Consider the following 23,566-nt stretch of genomic DNA (forward strand, 5'->3'; position numbering starts at 1 on the left):
AATTGCGCGTCAACGTATATACAAGGTTTTTGGAAATTTTGCATTTCAAGGATAATATGAAAGGAAAAGGGAGCCTCCTTCATACGCCAATATTAGAGTAAAAATCAGACTATAGAATTATTCATCATGAATCAGCTGACAAGAGTGATTACACAGATGTGTGGAGAAGCCAGTCTATTACTGTATTTGTATAAGGTCTATAGTTTCAATCAAAACATTGAAGAGGTATGCATCTTAAGCTGAGTTTACACCAAAGTTATTAAAAAAATGGTTATAACTTAATCCTCATAGATTCTATTACATTGAACGGAAGCTGACAAACACATATGTTCATAATGTGTATGATAAGTTATGTTCAATCTAATATTATCTACAAGGATTTGGTTATTAACATTTTTTTAATAAATTTGGTCTAATCGCAGCTTTAAGGTCTTTGGTTTCAATATTTTGTTTTGCAGTCATGGTATTATTATGCGTGCCCATCAGTATCAATATTCTCACATTTGAAAAAACTAATTTAATAGGTGAATAAAAATGAACAAATAAAACTAAATAATGCTGGAAAATCTATAATATTTTTGATTCTAAAAAATTAATTTTCATCAGATAGAAAGATCATCACGAACTGGATGAACTGAGTTTGTTAACATTTAGAACAGTTGACATCAGGTACTTGTGGATGAGAATACTGCGTGAGGTCTACTGTTCACAGAACTACTAGTTCTGAATGATTAAATAAATAAATAGAATAAACAAGTACATGAGTTTGTTTCATCCTATGGCAAAGCAAGATCAATGCTATCTTTTCTCTATTATATTACTTGACGATAGAAACACACTGCTTTAAAAAAATATATGAAAGATACAGAAATCTTTATGAATAAACAATAATTTGATACGATGCTATTCCACATTATGTACTTTGAGAATTGTATCTATTAAAAGCATTTAATACTTTCTCCACCATTCACACATCAACCCAGTCTTCCCAAGAATTTTCTCAAATTGATCTCATCTCTCTTGGAATGAATAACACTTCCTGAATGATGCAGTTCATACTCAATTTCTTGTCGTAATTATGAAACAATCAGTATACAGTTTCAAGGTAAAATGATGACAGAGCAAAAGGAAAGGTGAATACGGTGTTTGGCTGAAAAATGAACAAGAAAAGTATTTGAAAACCAGATTTTATTATAAGTATATTCCTCACGTATTTGCAATACATTCGATTCATAAATTGATAAACCTAACTTTACACATTCGATATCATTCAGAAAAATCAACAGGGTATCTTAAATCTTGAATAATATTTTTGTTTAGAACTATTTAACAAGGAATTTTTATGATGATAGGTGGTTAAATTTCGTGATTAGTCATTCTTGAACATACAACATTCATAACAGGTCCAGTCAATCAACAAATTTGATAAAAATCTACTACCGATAATAACTTTATTTTACATTTTCGATATTTTAGAATACGAATGTTATACTTTAGAACTAGAACTTCAAACTAGGATTCGTATGGTAACTTTTGAAAGAAGTGTTTATTTTACAAAGTATGAATGATAATAGTTTCTTGATCATCAAGATTTCCACAATTCTGTTTTCGAATTTAATCATTTTATCATCAGTATAATAATATTAAAGGAAGATGATCATGATCGATGATTGAGGAATAATGTTTCACCTTACTTCAAATTCCATTGATACATTATATTACACTGTACAAGTAAAATATTTGATGAAAGTTTAATTACAGTCAAAAATGTTAACCTGTTCGTTCCATAGTCAGAGATAATTGTTTTCTATAAAATTACTTCTATTCAATTTTGAAACTATTACAAACAGAGAAACATAAATGAAATATCGGATCTTTCACGTTCCATCCCGTGAAACCTCCCTATTCAAATCCAATCTTATTCTCAGGGCCCGATTTAGTCATTTGGCGCTCTGGTCGTTCCACTATTTCATCTGCCACGTCTCCAATCAGAGTTACTATTGAAAAAAATTTTGAAAAACCATAGTATTATGGTCATTGCGTGAACACCATAATATCACGATGCATCATCAAATAGTATTTTTTTCTTCAGGGCTACTTTTAAATATAAATAAAAATTGGGAATTCAAGTACAATTGGGAATACAAAAATGTTCAATCACGACATATTTCGGCTATAATGCCATTCAATCCATTGAATTTTTTATTTTTATTCATATCACGATGCAATTTTATGATTAGCCTATTGCAATTTCCTAGAAGGTATATTTCTTGAAAGAATTGCAATGGACTAATCTGATTTTGTTCACATTGACAATTCAAGGGGAAATAATAATTCTGGCGGAGGAAGATATAATACAATAGATATTATACAATAGCATAAATAGAATATTATATCCCATGGTATAGGGCGTTTATGTCGCAACTTTTACTGTTATTTCAAGCCGATAGTCCACGTAGTTCTTTCCCGTGGAGCTGTATGACGCTGGTAGTCTCTCATATTATGCCGTTCATACACTCTTACCCGGTCAAAACAGTAAAAATCGACGTTAATCGACAGTAATCGGCTTGAGATAACAGTAAAAGTTGTGACATAAACGCCCTAGCTATACCATGGGATATCTACTTACGCTATTGTTTCTCTATGTCTATGGTATAAATAACTCCAGAAACCATAAAATATTATAGTGGCTTTGCTAATGAAGGACACGCCATAAATTGAACGAGCAGTAGGCCTACTATTGGACAATGACTTTCACGTGATATTCTCATGCTGCTTTCTTTCTATTGGTGGAGAGCTGTGAAGGTAAAATGGCGACTGATAAAGCCGTCGACCAATCACACAGCTCCTTCGTTTCAGAGGCTTAGACTACTAATTCAGTCAAAAACATCGCTTACCGGTACATCGATTTATTGTTATTAATCCAGTCAAAGACATCTTCTACGTCGATTTTATGTTATTGATTTAGTACTGAATCAAATTTTTCAGTAATAATATAATAAGTTTAACAAGTTTATCAGAAACATGGGAAGAGTTTTGATAGTCTGACAAAAAAGTAATGTGCTTCAGTATAATAAAACGAGATATTTTTCAAGATATTACTTAGTGAGGTCATCGTTACGCGTATAATGACAGTGGAGAAAGATAGGAAAACAACGTTGCCGATCCTCTGTCTTGTCAATGTCTTCTATAGACGGTAGCTGATACAGATTTAGAGCCTGTTCACATGACAGCGATCTACGCTCGGTTGTCGCGCGATCGCTCGCTTTTAGTAGTCGCCGGCAAATTGCGGCGGTTGTAATCTCAGACTCAACCGCGGGCAAATCGCTCATGAATCGCTGTCATGTGTACGAGACTGGCAAATCGAGCGATTTGCCAACCGCGCGACAACCGAGCGTAAGTCGCTGCCATGTGAACAAGCTCTTAGTGATGTGATATCAACTGTTCATTCTCGTTTATAATAATCAATATTATATTTTATTAAGCAAGAAATAATATTTTTCAATGATTTCATAATGAATTTTCATAATGAAGATTGAATATTTTGTTAATTGATTATCAATTCTACATCGTTGAAAGACGATCTGGCAACAGAGCAAAGCCAGAAAGAGACAGCGCTATCCTCTTTGTTGAATTATAAACAAGGATAGCAATGCCATTGCTAATCAAACAGTGCCATTATAACGTGAACCTCGCTATAGATTGGTATAGATGACAGTCTGTTATTTACAAAGACCTTAAAAATGCATAGCCTCACATGGAGCGCTAGTGTCGTACTTGGAATTGAAATCCGCCATTGAGGGGGCAACCCATAAGATTATTACATACCAATGCCACCAATGCCTTTGTGATCTATAGTATTACAAATAAATAATATATAATATCTCGTGCTAAAATACCCCAATGGCGGCCTTCAATTTCAAGTAAGAGCTATCATTGGGAAGGCATAAGCATTGTGGGTCTATATATCTTCAAGGTCTTTGGTTATTTATAGTTAATCTATGAACTTTATGTAGGCATTATGGGCTTCATGTATTACCACAGACAAGATTCAAGAATCACTCTTGAATCTGTAGTATCAGCAGAAAAAAATCTTTCGTTCAGAATTGAAATACTCCAATGAGAATAGAACGGAATAGATCCAATGCATCGTGTAAAGTGAAGAATATGAATTCCTAATGAGTGGCTTCAAAAATAAAATCAACAATATTAAAAAATGAAAATCTTCAAGGGATCTTGAAGCTTCAGTTCTCAGTGACAGTAATTTTTTGACAAATGTGTTTTTGGAATTTCATTCACACTACAACATTCCGACAATATCTCGTATTCCATTAAATGCATTCCATCTTAGGAATCTCATAAGTCCTCCCACAAAATAATACTGGTATTTGAATATCTCATACTCGTTCCATGTATCTCGATGACAATATTCATGATAGGCCTATTACACAAATGAACTGTTTATTTTGATAATACATAAATAACATTGATACTTTCAAATTTCTATAGTGAGGTCCACGTTATAATGGCAGAGTTTGATTAGCAATGGTATTGCTATCCTTGTCTATAATTCAACAATGCTAATAACGCTATCTCTTTCTCGCTTTGCTCTGTAGCCAGATTGTCTTTCAACAGTGTAGAATCAATAATTAATTAACAGAATATTTTATCTTGATTATGAAATTATTGAAAAATAATTTTAATTTATTGCTAAATAAAATATAATTGATTATTTTAAACGAACAGTTGCTATTACATCAATAAACCTGTATCAGCTACAGTCTATAGAAGGCATTGATAAGACCGAGGATCGGCAACGTTGTTTTCCAATTTTTCCTCACTGCCATTGTAACGAGGACCTCATCATATGGTTTTTGCAGTTTGGAAACAGAAAATGAAATTATTTCCATACTCATTGATCCTTTTACCAGAATATACGCGTATTACAAAACTGACTCCAGTGGGCATGTCAATGAGCGAAATATTAATGAGTTTTCCATTTTCGAAATATTTCTGCCTTCATCACTGTGCGGAGGGAAACATTTTCATGAACGGTTCTTGAGAAAATTCTGAACCCAGCACGCCTTTTTTAATCAATTGCTATCGTTAAAAAAGCTTCTGAAATCCATTTTTTAATCACTTGCAATCGTTAAAACAGCTTCTGATATCCATTAAAAGTAAATTCGTATGGCTTTTGTTGGTGGGGAGACCCTTGCAGGAAGGTTCCACCTCGCCTGAATATAACATTTAAGCCGTCAATAGGCCTTACTTCAGCCGTAACCGACAGGTTAACGAGCCCATCCGATAACACGGGAGTGATCTGAAATCTTCAACCTGAAATCCATTGATTTATCTTATTGGTTGCTTGAGAATGGTGTGATTTCTTCAATAATGTTCTCTGGAACTTGAGAAACTTATACTTTGAATAGAGAATATTGAGAGCCAACGTCTCAGTTTCATAGTTCTTAAATACGGCCCTGAATGTTGATGAACAATTATTTTTTTCACCAAGTGCTTTGAAGTTTTGAATAATAATAATCTTCAAGAACAGATCCCTCCACGATATTCCACATGAATTGGCTTCATGATTTCTCGATAGATAAAGAATTATAGCAATGTGTGTAACATCGTGACTCAAGATAGAGTATTATCCATTAGTTGAATTCATGTTACCTTTCAATGTTACCAAAATTTGGGAGAGAAATAGTACAAGGTATTCTCAGTTTCTCTCTCCCGATCTGTGCTCCATTGTGAGAGAGAATAGAAATAAATTAATTCAATATTACAATGATTCATGGGATTTTGATAATATTCCAATTCAAACTCGAAAAACCAACTCTCTATGCACATCTGATATAAATTAATAGATACATCAAAAACAGCATTCAGAAATAATAGAGTTAACAATCAATACCTCAACCAATTCAGTGGATTAATAAAAGATCAGAAAACCAAACTTAACATTTACAATATCTACCGTACTTTTCAGAATCTTCATACCATCATTCAAAAAGCATCAATTGCTCATTTCCACATTCAACATTCAGATTACTTGAAATGATCACAATGACTAGTAACATCTTCACTTGTAATATATCCTCAATGGAATAGAAACATGAATGTGGAATATCCACGCGTATAAAATTGTAATAAAATTTCTGTTGGCTACACAGTGAAAATCCAAGAGTTCAACATTCAGTAACAGTGAAGAATTTTTGAAAGTGATAAACCACACAACCAATAAATACCATGTTACAATGCATTTTGCTTCAAGATTTCTGATACTTTTGCTCCCCCAAACATTCACTGTGAATACAAGATAATATTCAAGTTCAACGGAAATCCCAATTAAATGCTGTAAATCACTCCGAAGACTTCTGCTACTGCAAATATCAACAACAGGGTAAACTGTTAGATGAAAATTCCATGGTTTCACAGCATTCAATTGAGATTCACGTTTAATAATAATTATGAATTGAATTAGTTTCTAAAATTTAGACAAACAAGATAGAAATTCAAATATATCTCCATCCTGAATTCTTCTTTTCTGTCTCCATTCTTACATACACACTAAAATCGAAGAGTATTGATGATCCACTTGAGGAAACAGTTCACATAGTTATTTAAAATACATCGTTTATCAGTCTATGGATCCATATTTCCACTGAATTCATTGAGAGAATCTAATATTCACCTCTCCACTCTCAACTCACACTATGAGTTGATAAAAATTCACCAACCACCATTTTTTGTCCACTTTCTGTGTAGTTGTGAGGGTGGTATTGTGGTAGTTATCCATATACCACAACAACCAAATCTTATTCTAATGTATTGAGTTCACACTGAATGTCAGTTTCAGTTTCAGTTCAGTTAAAGTTAACAGTTTCACACTAAATATCACAAAATATTTACAAACGATTTGATGGTTTTTCAAGGGCCATCAAACCCTCATCTCACTCATGGCAGCCTGAGGTACCCTGAGGTTGGACTTAGTATGCTGCTGTTGTAAAGTGGGGTTGTTCTGCAGATGATGATGCCCCGTGAGGAGGGGTTGCGATTCGGGAGGACTTTTACTCCTAGGAGGCGGAGGAGGCCTTGGGAGGGACATATGCAGAGTGGCTGACCCATTGGGGGGTGCACCCACACCAGGCATATCCATCGTGTTCAGGAGGGCGAGGTTCCGTGGAAGAGTCGCGGCCCCCAAATCAGGTCTCAACTGCTGCTGCTGCATTGGTTTGGACGGTGTCACGTGGTTCCTAGGCAGTGTTGCCAAGTGTGATGAGGGGGAGGAGGAGGATCTGGGGAGAGTTCCCCCTCCAGTTAGGATCATAGTGGAGGTGTCATGTTCAACATCAACGATTACACTAGCGGAGGTCGCGTGGTGGAAGTGTTTGGAGGTTGTTGACTCGAAACTGATGTCTCGTTGCTGTTGTTGTTGCATGGATTTGACTTCAAGCCGGGTTTTGTCGCGTTGGTAGTAAACCCCCGCGAAGATCAGTATGTTGAGGACTAGTAGCGAGCATCCTATCGCGATGGTCACACTGAGAGCTGTAGAATACGCAGCATACCCTGCAGCCTCAAAACTCGCCAACGTATCAGACGCATTCGCAACATGAGGATTCACATATCCCTGATTGGAACCTGTCACACTGATACAGGTCGTCACCATAGTCTCCATGGTAGTAACTGGTAGAACGATCTCCGCGACTGTGCCGTTCTGCGCGGAGTTTCCTCTGCGGCGGGAGTCGCCTGCGGCTGCGGCTGCTGACACAGGACCGCTGCGACTGAGCGGGTCGGGTCGTACGACTCCGTCGTAGAGGTCGTTGTCGTTGTGGTTGCGGAACAGGTTGTGTCGTGCGACAACGTCTTCCATGCCGGCCCGGTGGAGCTCTGGGATGAGTCGTAGCCAGACTGATAGCTGGTGTGCGCGGTAATGGTTCTTCATGCGTGGTTTCATGCCTGGAACAATCGTAAAGTTCATGATTATTATCTTCATAATTAGTGACATTCAAAATTCACAAACATTACAATTTGAAAATTGAACTTGAACGTTTCACAGTAGAAACATAACCTATTTTTGGACATTTTATTAATCTATCAAAATTTTGGAATGGAATATATTTGGGCCAAGTCGGTTGTTCCTTCCTAATCATATTTTTCCCACGCTAGACCCCATCAACTTACATAGAGTACCATATTTAGTAGATGACTTCCTTTCATTCTTAGCTCTGTTATCATTCACCTGATTCTTATTCTTAATTTATTCTCAGCATATAATTCACATCATTCTGGGAATGTTATTTGTAATTTCTTGTTTCCTCTCTTATCATTTTCTCATATTGTAAATGGTTTCTAGTATATAAGTCTACAGTATTCAGTATATTTTTAGTTTCTCATAACATTTTTTTCTTCACTAATATGAAACAGTTTTTTCCTTGCTTCTTTCTCTCAATTTTCAATTTCTTTGTAGAGTGATTATTGTAATTCTTTTTGATTAGGGAGCAATTTTTGGGGGTTTCCCGTATGCTCCCATATTGTTGTGAATAAATAGATAAATAAATGAATAAATGTTATTATGATTTGTGATTCTGTCCACGAATAAATAAATAAATGATTAAATTTGATTTTTAATTTTCTTCCACAGATACCTCCTCCATTACGGAGGTTGGCTACCATCATAGCAATTCTAACTTTCTAAAAATTCGACTCAGTCACTGAAAATATTGTAGAACTGTTTCATAATTAAATAAAAACGCACATATGTCGTCAAGTTCTACACAGTTTTATTCGGTACAAGACCATGGCTTTGTGATCATGCAGGTCACATTTTCAAGCTGACTAAATCTAAAAGGTTAAGGTTGAAGGTTGAACTAAAAGGTTAAGGTGAACACTGAATATGAATTGTTACATGTTAGCCAACATAACTGTGTGGTCACGAAACCATGGTCGTGTACCAAATAGAACTGTGTAGAATTTGACGATATGTGTGTTTTTATTTAATTAAGTCTAGCTTTGTAGACTGCTGCTCGGAAGAGGTCCTGTCACGTGCAGATGAATGCTTCTCTTAGGATTGACTCTACGGCTCTCTGATTTTCAAATTAATCGGAGTTATTATTCGGTGAAATACATTGTATTATTCAATTCATTTTTGAAAAATTCATTATTGAAGCTTCTTAACCTTCCGGCAGTCGCGCTGTTGTAAAAAGTACAACAGTTTCAGTTTGTTTGCTGCACAAAACTATTTTGAATGGGGTGGTGTCAGTGAATGAGTCACCTATGCATCCCAAAACTCTCCCTCCATCACTCCACTGAGTTGCAGTATCAACCGAGCAATGATTCAGTCTTTGGGTGCCATTTAGTACATAAGTCGCACTGTGCATAAGATAGGGATGATAATTAATAATATTTAATACTGTATACGGGGACTGTAAACGAACCAATAACACAGAATTGATGGCTTTGCTTGATGTTTATTATGCTTTGCTTGATGGCTTTGCTTATTGGGCTATGAAATGGTAATCATCCAAATGTTCATAGGCGTAAAATAATCCAAGAAGATGGAGAAAGTAATAATACAATTTACTACCTAATATGTTTTGACAATAAACATATTTCAACATTTGAACATTAAGAGAAATGCCAAATCGTCGACTTGAATCTTAGACCTCACTTTGCTCGGTCAATAATATCATAGAGAAACAATAGCGTAATCGATCATAACACTTGGAAAATTGGATGTTGTACAAAATACAACACGCGACTGCTCGTGTGATTGAGTAGGGCGCGACTACTGGAAGGTTTATTGGGTATCATTGCCATCTTCAGTTGACTTTAGACAGAGACAAATAACTTATGCTTATCCTTCCTTCATGCTTGAGATATGATAAGGATAAGGTGAGATTAGTTCATATAGGCTACGTATGATAATGGGATGAGTAATCATAAGAGTAAAGAATGGAAACGACGCATTAGTAAATACAGTATATTCTCGAGTTAGGATTCAAATGTAATAATGGAGCGGCTTCAAGGTTTAGAGTAGCCTATTAGAATATATTAAATATAAGTTAGAATGTATATTTATATAAGTTAGAAATATTAGTTAGTATATTAGATATAGGAGTATATAGAATGTCATACATGTATTAGTAAATACAGTATATCCCCGAGTTAGGATGCAAATGTAATGGAGCGGCTCCAAGGTTTAGAGTATTAGAATGTATTAAATATTAGTTAGAATGTATATTAATATTAGTTAGAAATATTAGTTAGTATATTAATTATTTGAGTATATCGAATGTGATGCATGTAATGAAATGGGTCCAAACATACCGCTCCAACATTAAGCCAGTTACCAACACATCGAATTTTACTTTCCTTGCCCTATTACCATAGGTAAGGGAAGTATTGCTTTCCGAAAAAAATAAAGGTACCCCAGTTTCTAAATTTCTATACGTTTCAAGGTCCCCTGAGTCCAAAATAGTTGTTTTCGGGTATTGGGTATTGGGTATTGTGTGTGTGTGTATGAGTGTATGTGCGTCTGTGTACACGATATCTCATTTCCCATTCAACAAAATGACTTAAAATTTGGAACTTAAAGTCCTTACAATATAAGGATCCGACACGAACAATTTCGATCAAATGCAATTCAAGATGGCGGCTAAAATGGAGAAAATGTTGTGAAAAACAGGGTTTTTCGCGATTTTCTCGTAAATGGCTTCAACGATTCTTATTAAATTCATACCTAAAATAGTTATTGATAAGCTCTATCAACTGCCATAAGTCCCATATCTGTGAAAATTTCAGGAGCTCCGCTTCAACCATGCAAAGTTTGATTTTAGATTCCCAATTATCAGGCTTCAGATACAATTTAAACAAAAAATGTTAAGTGGGAAAGATAGAACATGAAAATATCTCCAATTAATGTTTAGAATTATTTTCACTTGAAATTGAAAATAAGCTCGAAATTCGAGAAAACGTGATTATCCAATTGCAAACTGTTGGCAAATGTTGATTCTATTAAATCATTCACTATGGAGAGATAGCAGACCTCTTATGTCTCCAGCGTTATTGTCCTGTCACCAGCTGGCTCAGATCTTTATTTATAAGTAGACTTGAGATGCGCGAGAACACTAGCGTCAGGTGATCAATTCTCATAACGGCAAGGAAAGTTGTGTTAGTACGCCACACCAGATTTTTTGGACTCGATCTTCCACCCTCCTTAATACTATTCTACCAGAATGGATGAAAATATTGACAAAGTCAAGTTATTCCAAATAAAAGAAAATCAATAAGGATTTCAGAGAATCTTACGTCCAAAAATCTATGTGCGTTTCAACACCCTTTGTCACAAGAGAGCGCCAACACTGAAATGCACCACTTTTCAGGTTGGAGTTCCACCTTTACGCTGCACAATGCGACGCACCTTGACGCTTTATTATGTTATGTTGTTAAGCAACAATAGAAGATTGAAAAGCAATATTCATTTTTGAACTGAGTGAACTAAATATTATCATAGAGGAACGATTACGCTATTGTTTCTCTATGATATTATTGACCGAGCGAAGTGAGGTCTAAGATTCAAGTCGACGATTTGGCATTTCTCTTAATGTTCAAATGTTGATATTTATGTTTATATTTCGCGCATTTACAGCGAAACGAAGTAATAGATTTTCATGAAATTTGACAGGTATGTCCCTTTTCTTCAATTGCGCGTCGACATATATACAAGGTTTTTGGAAATTTTGCATTTCAAGGATAATATAAAAGGAAAAAGGAGCCTCCTTCATACGCCAATATTAGAGTAGGAATCAGACTATAGAATTATTCATCATAAATCAGCTGTCAAGTGATTACACAGATGTGTGGAGAAGCCATATTTTGTATTGCTGTATTTCCATAAGGTCTATAGTTTCAATGAGGTACTTGTGAATGAGAAAACTGCGTGAGGTCTACTGTTCACAGAACTACTAGTAATATCTAGAGGAGAGAACAGAAGGAATAGTACAGAATCTCTTATAATTTTCAAAGGTGACCTATAAATTTAATAGCATAGAGAAACAATAGCGTAAATAGATATCCCATGGTATAATGAGCTTATGTCGCAACTTTTACTGTTATATGAAGCCGATTACTGTCACTTATTGTCGATTTTTACTGTTTTGTTGGGGTGAGAGTGTATGAATCATGATATCATCTATAATTTTGCTGTATTGTAAGCTATTGTATATAAGTGTATAAGCCAGTATATATTGTAATCTACATTATAAAGTACTCAATCATATGGATGTTTCCTCTCTGGAAGTGCTCAGTCGACTGAGTTCAATCGACAAATTGGCAACTGTCGATTCTCTATTCAACTTTCATGACTCTATTCTATTCATTACTGTAATTAGCCGATTTCCCTGCATCTCTCTTCGCAGCATATTCTTCAAAGTCAAAAGTAATTTTGTACAGAGTATTGCTTGAAATATAACGATTGTGTACAACATTGAACCGTACATGTTCAAGTGAGTATCACTACATCTGTATCAGTGAAAATCTTCTAGAATCAACGGAAGAAATCGCTAGATAAGTGCTTAGGAGGTCTCAGACGAGGATACATTTCAGTTCAAGATACAGCGAGAGAATCTATTGGGAAAAGTTTCCTACTCGGGCATAGAGGGCGAGAGAGAGAGAGAGAGTGTGTGTGAGAGAGAGAGAGAGAATGAGCGAGAAAAGAGTGGAGAGAGAGTGAGAGAGTCAGAGAGTGAGAGAAAGTGAGCCTAAGAGAGTAGGCAACGTGTGAAATGCATGCTAAAGCATGTGAGAAGGCTTCAAAGAAAATATCCTTCGTTGGAAAGCAATTTTCCAGGCGATTTAATTCTGTTATCGAGAGTACTGAAGCTGAGTGGTGTAGCCGGGGCTGTGAGTGAGGAGGACGAAGAGGAGGGAGAAGAAGAAAGAGAAGGAGAAGGTGAAAAAGGACAAGAACAAGAAGGAGAAGAAGAAGAAGAAGAAGAAGAAGAAGAAGAAGAAGAAGAAGAAGAAGAAGAAGAAGAAGAAGAAGAAGATGTAGAAGAAGAAGAAGCAGAAGAAGTGGTAATAGTAGAAGTAGTAGTAGTAGTAGAAGAAGAAGAAGAAGGAGAAGAAGAAGAAGAAGAAGGAGAAGAAGGAGAGGCAGGAGAGAAGAAAAAGAGGATGAAGAAGATGTGGAAGAAGAAAAAGATGAAGGAGTAGAAGAGAGAATGGAAGATGGGGGAAGTGGAAGGAAAAGGAAAATTGAGAGTAAGATTATTTATATTGACTCTTTTTCTTATTGGGATGCATTTTCTTAGTTTTCAGATAAGATAAGATTTTCTCATTGATGTAGAATCACAATGTTAGCCCTTAGCTGCATGATTCAATTTAATTTCCACTCTTATCTTCCAAAAAGACTATTTTAGATGTTTTGAACTGAAGCTGCGTTTACACCAAAGTTATTAACAAAATTTTGATAAATTAATCCTTATAGATTCTATTAGATTGAACGAAACTTGACAAACACATATGTTCATCATGTGTATAATAAGTTATATTCAATCTATGAGGATCAATTTATTAACATTTTGTTAATAATTTTGGTGTGAACGCAGCTTTACCCAATAAATCATGAGAAAACACAGTTTTTTTTCATCAACACAAGTTTCTTAGTAAACTCTTGTTTTGACTCAAATGTGCATCATCATACACGAAACTGACATCTGTGTAGAAATACGCATACTGAGGTGTTAGTTGATTAGTATGATTAGTATGCATATTCATTTGACGAATATAAGTTGTTAATTCAATAATATGAAGTTGGAAGTGAAACAATTACCTTGACAATTTGGAAAATGAAGCTCCAGACTATTTTAATTTTGGTTCATTTCCATCACAGCATACGTTTTATTTTCAGATTATTCTGCACAAAACAACACTATTTACAATATTTCTTTCACTGTCCACATCCTGTAAACTGTAAATCTGCGTTTACACCAAAGCTATTAACAAAATGTTAATAGCTTAATCCATATTGATTTTATTAGATTAAAACATAACTTATCATACACATGATGAACATGTGTTTGTCAAGTTTCGTTCAATCTAATAGAATCTATAAGGATTAAGTTATTAACATTTTGTTAATAACTTTGTTGTTAACCCAGCAATAGCCTACTTGAAAAAAACTTAATAGTAATGAAGATTTATTACCAAACTATTTTGGTAATGATCAAAACACAATTTATAATATTTCTTCCACTGTTTGCTTTCTGTAAACTGTCAGCCTACTTGAAAAAGTAGCTTGATCGCAGTGGAAACTTTTAAAACAATTATTGCGGTCTTTGTTTAAGCACGAATTCAAATTGCACTTGTCACATTTCAGGTAAGAGAATCCAGAACAATCATTCTGTGAACTTGGTTCACAGTCTTATATCACCCCAAACTGGCCAGTGCGCAATTTTATTAGTTCGCACGTCTTTTACTCCAGGCAATGAGTGCTCAAAAAAATTCTATAGAGGGAAATGTTTGAAAGACAATATAAGACCTCGCTGTTCTGTTTAGGGTAGTCAGGAGGTAAACATATCAAAAGTCCTCACCCCTACCCCCTGTGGTTGGGGTGGTTCAACCCTAAAGAGACACACTGGGGTGTTTCACACCCCAGGGATTTTTTTTCTGTTCTGCAGTTGACAATATCAGACAGATGGGAATTTATGCCCATCTAAATTGGGTTTGTAGAATTGTCAACTGGTCTCTACCACTTCCAGTCAGTAATAGCATTCTACAAGGTCACCAGCTCATCTTATTCTTCGTTTGGGGTGTCTAACACCCCAGAGTGTCTTTTACGTAGGACTTTTATCAAACACTTTTATTACAAAGATTTCCTTGTATTGTCACTAAGAATGTGGTATGGGATGATGGATCAGATTGGAATAAATGCTATGATTCTCTACAACTTTAGAATCGAAACAATAAAATAAAGAGACGTGAGTTCCTTATGAAGTTGTCATTGGCAATGATCAAGCCATCCGGTCAAACCGGATTAGGAGCTCCAACACTTAGGCGGAACATACGTACTTCTAACATTAGTATAAATATTGATAAGCAGTGCTTTACTTTTGATTTCTGTATGCACTTGGAACAAAAATGATTAAGAAGTGATGAAGTATGGTCTAAGTACTTGTTTTTCTTCATATTTCCCGAAGAAAAATGCAAAATTAAATTGGGGTGTCCAACACCCCAGTGTGTCTACAGTGTTAGCATGAAGTAAGTGTGTCTCTGTAGGGTTGAAGGTACCATTTCTTGGTTTCTCGCATAAAACTCTGGAACTATGTATCTTAAGGACTTGACTGTCATATAACAAATTAAAGCTTACATTATTTCCTAAAATATTCTCAATAATTCAATATTTTGAAATGCTCTCCACTTGGAACGCACTTATCAAGTCTGACAAAACTGTGTTTGCACATGCTCCTAAATCTGGCAAATTTTGCAACATTTGAATGTTTTCTTGGCCAGAGTAAATCTCGAAGTCATAAGCAAATCCAGATGTACAAATTAAAAACAAATATTTCCAATACATTTATTCCATACCTACAACAAAGCTCAATATTCAATGTATAAAATATCACACTCATAATTATTATTAAGTGATTTGGAGATGAAAATTTGACTGTATCAAGGCAGATTATCGACAACACTGTTCTCCTATCTTTCACAACTGCTATAATAACGTGAACTTCACTATAGACATGGCCAAAATACAATGGAACATCCCAGATTATGATGTTCTCACGGATTAGGATATGGAATGAGTGGCTCACAAAACAAGTTCAGTCAGATTCACATGAATCTGTCAGAAATGATTCAATGAAAAGCATTGATGCTTTCCACAGAGGATGATGACAGTGTGAACTAAACCTCACTATAGCGACGAGTAAGTGTGAAGCTTTTCTTTTTTCTCCGCGCTGAAAGAGTTTTTCCGAAGAATTTTCCTCGTTGGAGGGTGAGGGGTTTCCTCTCCAGAAAGGATGTGAAACAGCTTACTGAGCTTCCTTTTTACACGGAGAGAATGTTGTGGAGGTACAAAAGAACAACAAAAGTTTTGAAAGTTTGTCGCCTTGAAAAAGTGAGTCATAAATCATTAAAACTTGCAATCGATGCGGGATCATTCGTAAGTTTTGAGGTTCCAAAAAAGTTTCAAGGTGAATTTTGAGATAATTCAAAGGATGAAAAGGTCACTTGTTACTTGGAAAGTGGGAATGAGGTATAAAAAATAATGTTCCAGTACTTGTTATATATACACTGGAAATTAAAATCTCCAATTGACTATATTATATCTGCTTTGATGTTGTAATTCGAGTTTTAAAATATCCCAAACGATGGGAAGGAGACCCCTCTTTTAAAAAGTGAGAATGAGATATAAACAAAATTCAGTACTTGTAATATTTAATAGAAACGGGAACGATTTATTTTGAATCTATAAACGGGATATTTCATTTGGAATGAAAACCATTATTTTATGTGAGAAAATAATAATAATTGATATTCAAGTGTTCAAGAAACGCCGGACCGAAGAGTTACTTTCAATATCAGTGAAATATTTTTATTTAATTTGGTTTTCAACTCATTCAAATTCTTAATTGCCAGTTGATATATATTTTGGACTTAAATTTGGTCAAAACTTATTAAGTATGAACCCATTTCAAGAAAATTTCTATGCAAATTTGGGGAGAGAATAGTTTTCGCTTTAAAACTGTTGTTCCTTCCCTGATCATTCATAGTTGAGAATGATATTGTATCTACCAATGTATAAATGAATAAATGGATAATTTATTCAATTATTCAATAAATAGAAATTTATCAATAACATTTCTACTCAAATATAACGTGTTATTCACTGAAATAGAGTATGGTTATCACTGTATTAATTTGTAGAATTTCTGTTACGTATCATGTTACAGTAACATGCGAAACTGAGCGTTGCTCGTTTGTGAATGTCTCACATCGACCAATGAGAGGTGTTATGGGCGGTCTTCGTCGACCAATGGCGATCACAGGCTTCAATTTGGCTCCTCCTTGTTTTTGAGTGCTTAACTTTGGTGTATTCTTGGACTAAAGCAGGGAAAACTTATACAATTGAGGACTTGATCATTATTATGAAGTGGTTATTATAGTTTATATGAAGTTCATTCAATGAAAATTGTATTATTGTATAACTGAAGTTATTGACTTAGCAATAATATGCTACCATGGAGTGATTCACTTCAATCTGTCAGCAATGGGACAGATGGGATCAGCAATGGGTCCTATTATGTTTTTTCTTCTATTCTTGTTTTTGGTGTTCTCATTATCTCTTCAGTATTCTTCTCCTTCTCCTTCTCCCCCCTCTGCTTTTCCTTCTTCTCTTCCATTCATTCTGCTTCTCCTCCTTCTTCCTCCATATTCATCTTCTACTTCTCCTCAATCTTCTTCTACCTCTTTCCCTTTTCCTTCTCCTTCTTCTCCTTTGCCTTCTTCTCATCTTCCTAGTCCCTCTTTCTCTCCCCTTTCTATCCTTCTCACGTGCATCGCCACTCTTCTCTCCATTTACTCCTTCCACTTCTCCTTCTCCTTCTTCCTCTTCCTCTTCTCCTTCTCCTTCTTCTTCTTCCCCTTCCTCTCATCCTTCTAGTCCCTCTTTCTATCACTCTCATATGCTTTGCCAGTCTTCTCTCCATTCCCTCATTCTACTTCTCCTTCTTCTTCTTCTTCCTCTTCTCCTCCACCCTCTCCCCTTCTCCCACTCCTCATTCTTCCTCTTCTCCTTCTCCTTCTCCTTCTTCTCCTTCTCCTTCTTCTCCTTCTTCACCTTCTCCTTCTTCTCATCCTCCCAGTCCCTCAGTCCCAGTCCTCTTTCTATCCCTCTCACAAGCTTTGCCACTCTTCTCTCCATTTCACTTCTCCATATCCTCCTTCAACTTCTCCTCCTTCTTCTTCACCCTCTTCTCTTTTTCTCCCTCCTCCTTCTCCCTCTTCTCTTCCTCCTCTTCTTTCTCCTTCTTCCCCTTCTTCTCATCCTTCTAGTCCCTTTTTCTATCCCTCTCACAAGCTTTGCCACTCTTCTCTCCATTCCACTTCTCCATATCCTCCTTCAACTTCTCCTCCTTCTTCTTCTCTCTCTTCTCTTCTTCTCCCTCTTCTCTCCCTCCTCTTCTTCCTCCTTCTTCCCCTTCTTCTCATCCTTCTAGTCCTTCTTTCTATCCCTCTCACGTGCTTTGCCACTCTTGTCTCTATTTCACTTCTCCATATCCTCCTTCTACTTCTCCTCATCTTATTTTCCCCACTTCTCCTTCTTTTCATTCTCCCTCTCCTCCTCACTCTTCACCTTCTTCTCCTTTTCCTTCACCTTCTTCTTTTTTCCTTCTCCTCATCCTTCTAGTCCCTCTTTCTATCCTTCTCACGTGCTTTGCCACTCTTCTCTCCATTCCACTTCTCCATATCCTCTTATAACTTCTCCTCATTCTTCTTCCTCGTCTTCTACTTTTCCCTCTCCCCACCTTCTAGTCCCTCTTCCTCTCTTCCTCTCTCTTCACCTTTCTCACGTACAGTACCACTCTTCTCTCTCCATTTCACTCCTCATGTACGTAACTCAATATTTGAACTCCTTAAGAGACTCCGGACCTTCTCAATTTTATGCCCCGATAAATAAGGAAAAACAGCTCCCTCGAACTGAGACGCTCGGCTCGGCTCGAACACCCTACTCAGATCCCAGATCACGTTCGTTGCGTTTTAAACCTGAAATGCTTTTCAATCTTCTCCAGTTGCTGCAGTGAAACTATCCCCATCTCTTTCTATATTTATTTCTATCTCCATCTATATGTATCTTCATCCCTATCTATATGTATCTTCATCTATATCTGAAGGTATATCCCTCTCTATCTTTCCCTTCTATATTCTATTCCTATCTCTATTTATATCTCGATATTCATCCCATATCTATATTGATCTCCATCTTTATCCTATATATCTATATTAATCTCATCTCTATCCTATATCTATATCGACCTCCATCTCTATCCTATATCTATATCGACCTCCATCTCTATCCTATATCTATATCGACCTCCATCTTTATCCTATATCTGTATTGATCTCTATCTCAATCCTATATCTATATCCATCTATATCTGAAGGTATATCTCTCTCTATCTTTACCTACCATATTCTATTTCTATCTCTATCTATATCTACATCTCGATATTCATCCTATATCTATATTGATCTCCATCTTTATCCTATATCTATATTGGTCTCCATCTCTATCCTATATCTATATCGATCTCCCTCTCTATCCTATATCTATATCGACCTCAATCTTTATCCTATATTTTTATAGGATTGATCTCCATCTCTATACTATCTATATCTATCTCTATCCTGCCAAAAGTAGTCACAAGTGTTTCATTCATGAGCAACTTAAGCTGTAGATCGAGAGTTGATTTCTAGATGGTCTCATGAAATAGCTAAGGACCAAGGTTATGGTTGTGACTTGTAAAAACATCCGTTTCAGGTTTAGTTTATCTCTATTTTGTGACTCTGGTGTTTCACTAACTTCTTCACATGTCTTATACGAGTGTTTTGCTCTAATCGACATACAAATTAGGAATCATAGTGATAATAATTTATCCATTTATATTTCATACAATAAGTACATTATACAAATTATGGGGAGAGGGAAAATAAGGTAACCTTGTGCTATTCCTCTCCCAAATTTAGATAACACATAGTCCGGAATAGGTTAAGTCTCGTAGTTCTTCGATATTCCCAACAGATATTTTTATTCCCCACAGCTATTTAGTTGAACATGGATCAAGCGCTAGAACATGTTCTAATAGTATATTTCTCACCTAGGGCCGAAAATGAGACTTTTCCGGCTCGAAATCGGTTTTCAAGTCCGAGGCCGTAGGCCGAGAACTAGAAAAGATTGAGAGCCGGAAAAAACATTTTTGCCCGTGGTGCGAAAATGAAAATCACCACGGGCAAAAATGTTTTCCAGCTCTCAATCTTTTCTAGTCCTCGGCCTACGGCCTTGGACTAACTATAAATTCAACCTGCCACATAATTGAACATAATCTAAAATAATGAATAAAAATACTTGGACAATTTCCTGATCTTCAGATTACTCCAGGTTTGCTAGAGCTATGACCTTCCACTTTTGCTTTCGAAAGTGCTTAATTAACAATTATTCTCATATATTATATCACAATATTATATTACAATATATTATATGAGAATAATTGTTTATTAAGCACTTTCGAAAGCAAAAGTGGAAGGTCATAGCTCTAGCAAACCTGGGGTAATCTGAATATCAGGAAATTGTCCAAGTATTTTTATTTATTATTTTAGATTATGTTCAATTATGTGGGAGGTTGAATTTATACTTTTTTATTATTTCAAATGACAATAAGATGTTATTATTATGAATGTTTTCATTCTTTAATAATGAACACAAAATGAAAAGTTTTTTGATCAGCTCTTTTAGCGCACTTGAAATTTGGACAATCTGAATGTCAACAATGTTTGTTATCGTCGACTGCGGAAGTTGAGGTTAGAAGTCCTATCCTACTCTGGAAATCTAATCTGAATAGTTTATAGTATCTTTTTTGTATTTCATTCATCCAAATAAAATGATAGTATCCTATTGCAGAATATTTTATTTAATTCTAGAAGCATAAACTGATTCCGTTTCATAAACCATTTTGTAAACACGTTCACATCAAATCAGAATCAGCTGACTTCAAGGTTATTTTACAGCCCTAGGGCCGAAAATCTTCTACTGGCCTGTTCAGAAAACAATAATTTTCGGCCTCCATATGACGCACGTAAACCAGCTCATTACATCCAAGTGAGGCGAAAAAAAAATATTGAAAAGGATTATCCAGCTTTCATGTGAATACGAGAAGCCCTGAACAAGGAAGTGATCATTGCTTCAATCTAACTTGTACATTAAGGGCCGTTTACACAGTGATAGTTTAACCTGAATTTCATTTTAAACTGAATTAAATCCGTACAAGTCTAGTTTGTTATAATGTGTTTCATTTTGAGGTTAAGCCACCAGCTGATTAAATCAAGTTTAAGCTTCGACTGTGCAAAAGGCCCCAATTGAATCTTGAGAAGTGCCCTAGAAACCAAATTCAAAGTACAAAATCATTAAAGTGGAGAATAACATGTAAGTTGTATTATTTGCTATGAGTCTCTATTTATTGACTGATTGACTCTTCATCACAAATGCCAATGTATTGCCAGGTCTTGCAAGACCCATTGCATACTAACACTACATTATAATGCAAACGAATGGACAATAATCAACATATTCAGAACAGAGTCTGAGCCATTCCACAGTACTGTATTTATATAATTATATTAAGGTAGGTTTTCATAATTTGATAACGTTTGAACTCCTTGCAATATCGTTATCATGGAATCTTGTTAATGCAACTACTCGAGTTTTAGAAATACAGTACAGTATAAGGATATGATTTAACCAAATTCATTGAACTGGAAGTACAGAGAATCTGTTTATTCACTTTAAATGCTGATGTTTGCTCAAATTCAAAAATGGAGCTTTTAAGATAATATCATTGATTGTTGGGAAGAAATCAGCAAGTCATCTTAAAATTGCAAAAGTTATGGATGTTTTCGATGTTATGTACTTTTATTCAGTTTTTAGAAAGTTGAAGTTCTAATTTTAACATTATGATTATCTCATATTACAGGCACCAGCTAAAACACTGACATTGTTTGGATTGAGTGTTCTTGTTGATGAGGAATTAAAATTTAAATTTCTTACCTATTTCTAGATATTTCTGATGAACGGGATCATACTCGTCCCAGACGATACTTCTGAAGCGATTCCTCTCCTTTGATCCTGCTAGAACGGCTTCCTTGTTTTGGAAATCATTTGGATTCCTGAAACAGAAAAGGAAAAATTATAGGTTACTGAATTATTTTATTGAGGGATCGTCTACATTAAAACAGGGATCGATCAACAGTGACATAAAACTCGGAATGTAACACATTATACTGAATGTGATTCCATACAAAACCGTAACCGTAACCAAATAAACCATATGAATAAACCTTCATCCATACAAATTGACAATAAATTACATATATTACAAAAAATTATAATTTATTAAAAAGTCTAAGAAATTGTCAAAAACCACAGATTTATTGATAGTTAGAAAGACCGGTTTCGGCTGTTACACCATTGTCAATCTCTGATAAACAGAGAACTAAAACGACAAAGAAATTGTCAGATTAACAATGAGCTCAGTTTATCAGAGATTGACAATGATGTAACAAACGAAACCGGTCTTTTTTAGTATAAATAAATCTGTTGTTTTTGACAATTTCTTAGTCTTTTTAGTTGATATGAATAATTACCACATTATCAACTTCTTAACTACACAAAAAATAAATCACAATCAATTCATTCATACCTTCATTGACACAATTTATAATGATATTATTCGTAATCATGATTATCTTGTAATGAGGAATACAGCAATCAGGCATGCTGATTGCGAAAACCATCTGTGGTTTTGTCAATTACTTGGTCTCTTTAGTTAATATGAATAATTACTACAATATCAACTTCTCAACTACACAAGAAATAAATTACCATAAATTCATTCATACATTCATCGACACAATATAAAAAATTCATAATCATGATTATTTTTCAATAAGGAATCAGGCATTCAGGCATGCGCAGTTTCCTTCCTTCAACTGCCTTACAGAAAATCAAAGAATCAACTTGTCATACCAAATCTTTACTTCTTGAACCTGATCCTTTGAACTGAAAATTCTGTGAATTGAACAACTACAAGACTCCTTTCCAATTTGGGAAAGGAACAGTTCTGAGCAAAGCCTAATGCTCCTCTTCTTATCATATTCTCGATTTGTGTATCATAAAGCTGAAATGTTCAGAATGAATAGTTCAGGAAAAAAGTAAGACAGGGAAAATCCTCAACCACGTGATATTTCTGGAACAAGGTACTCGACAAGACACTTATTCCAGCCGGTAAGTGCAGGTTTACGTAGGCGTCTTATAAACACAGATAAAGTGAAGACGTGAAGACTAATCCACGTACTGTTTTTGTCTTGTTCTTCTTCTCTAGTTATCTTTATCTTTCTCTTATTCCCACTCATACAGAATCTTCTCTTTCTCCTGTTTACATCTTTATTTTTCACTGGTTATCCTTCTCGTTCTTTCTCGTTCTCGATTTTTCCTCCCTCTCTTATTCATGCGTTATTTCTCCCACTCAAATTGGATCAAACCAATTCACTGTTCCTCCTTATAGGAAACATTTTATTCATCAGTGATCTATTTTCCTTCTCTCCTGATCATCCTTCTCTTTCTCCCTTCTACTCATACCCATAACAATCATTTACTTCTTCTATGAAACTATTTTCATCCTTCTCTGTTTGCTCCCTCAAATTCTCACTCAAACTCAACTTTTCCACTACTTCTTTATACATATTTCTCCTTCTCGTTCACTCTCTTGCTACTCTCTTCCATTCTTAC

At 35.3% G+C, this 23,566-nt stretch overlaps 1 protein-coding gene across 1 annotated transcript in view; it reads right to left on the bottom strand.

The window, feature by feature from the left end:
* Positions 1-1,171: 1,171 nt before the first annotated feature.
* Positions 1,172-23,566, bottom strand: part of LOC111058443 (neuroligin-4, Y-linked-like) — an 850,919-nt gene continuing 828,524 nt past the window's right edge. Inside the window, 1 exon segment of the mRNA XM_039440114.1 lies at positions 1,172-7,959. Coding sequence (XP_039296048.1) covers positions 6,941-7,959 — 1,019 coding nt within the window. The 3' untranslated portion in view covers positions 1,172-6,940.

Source organism: Nilaparvata lugens, chromosome 13 (genome assembly GCF_014356525.2).
Source record: "Nilaparvata lugens isolate BPH chromosome 13, ASM1435652v1, whole genome shotgun sequence".
Classification (NCBI taxonomy): domain Eukaryota; kingdom Metazoa; phylum Arthropoda; class Insecta; order Hemiptera; family Delphacidae; genus Nilaparvata; species Nilaparvata lugens.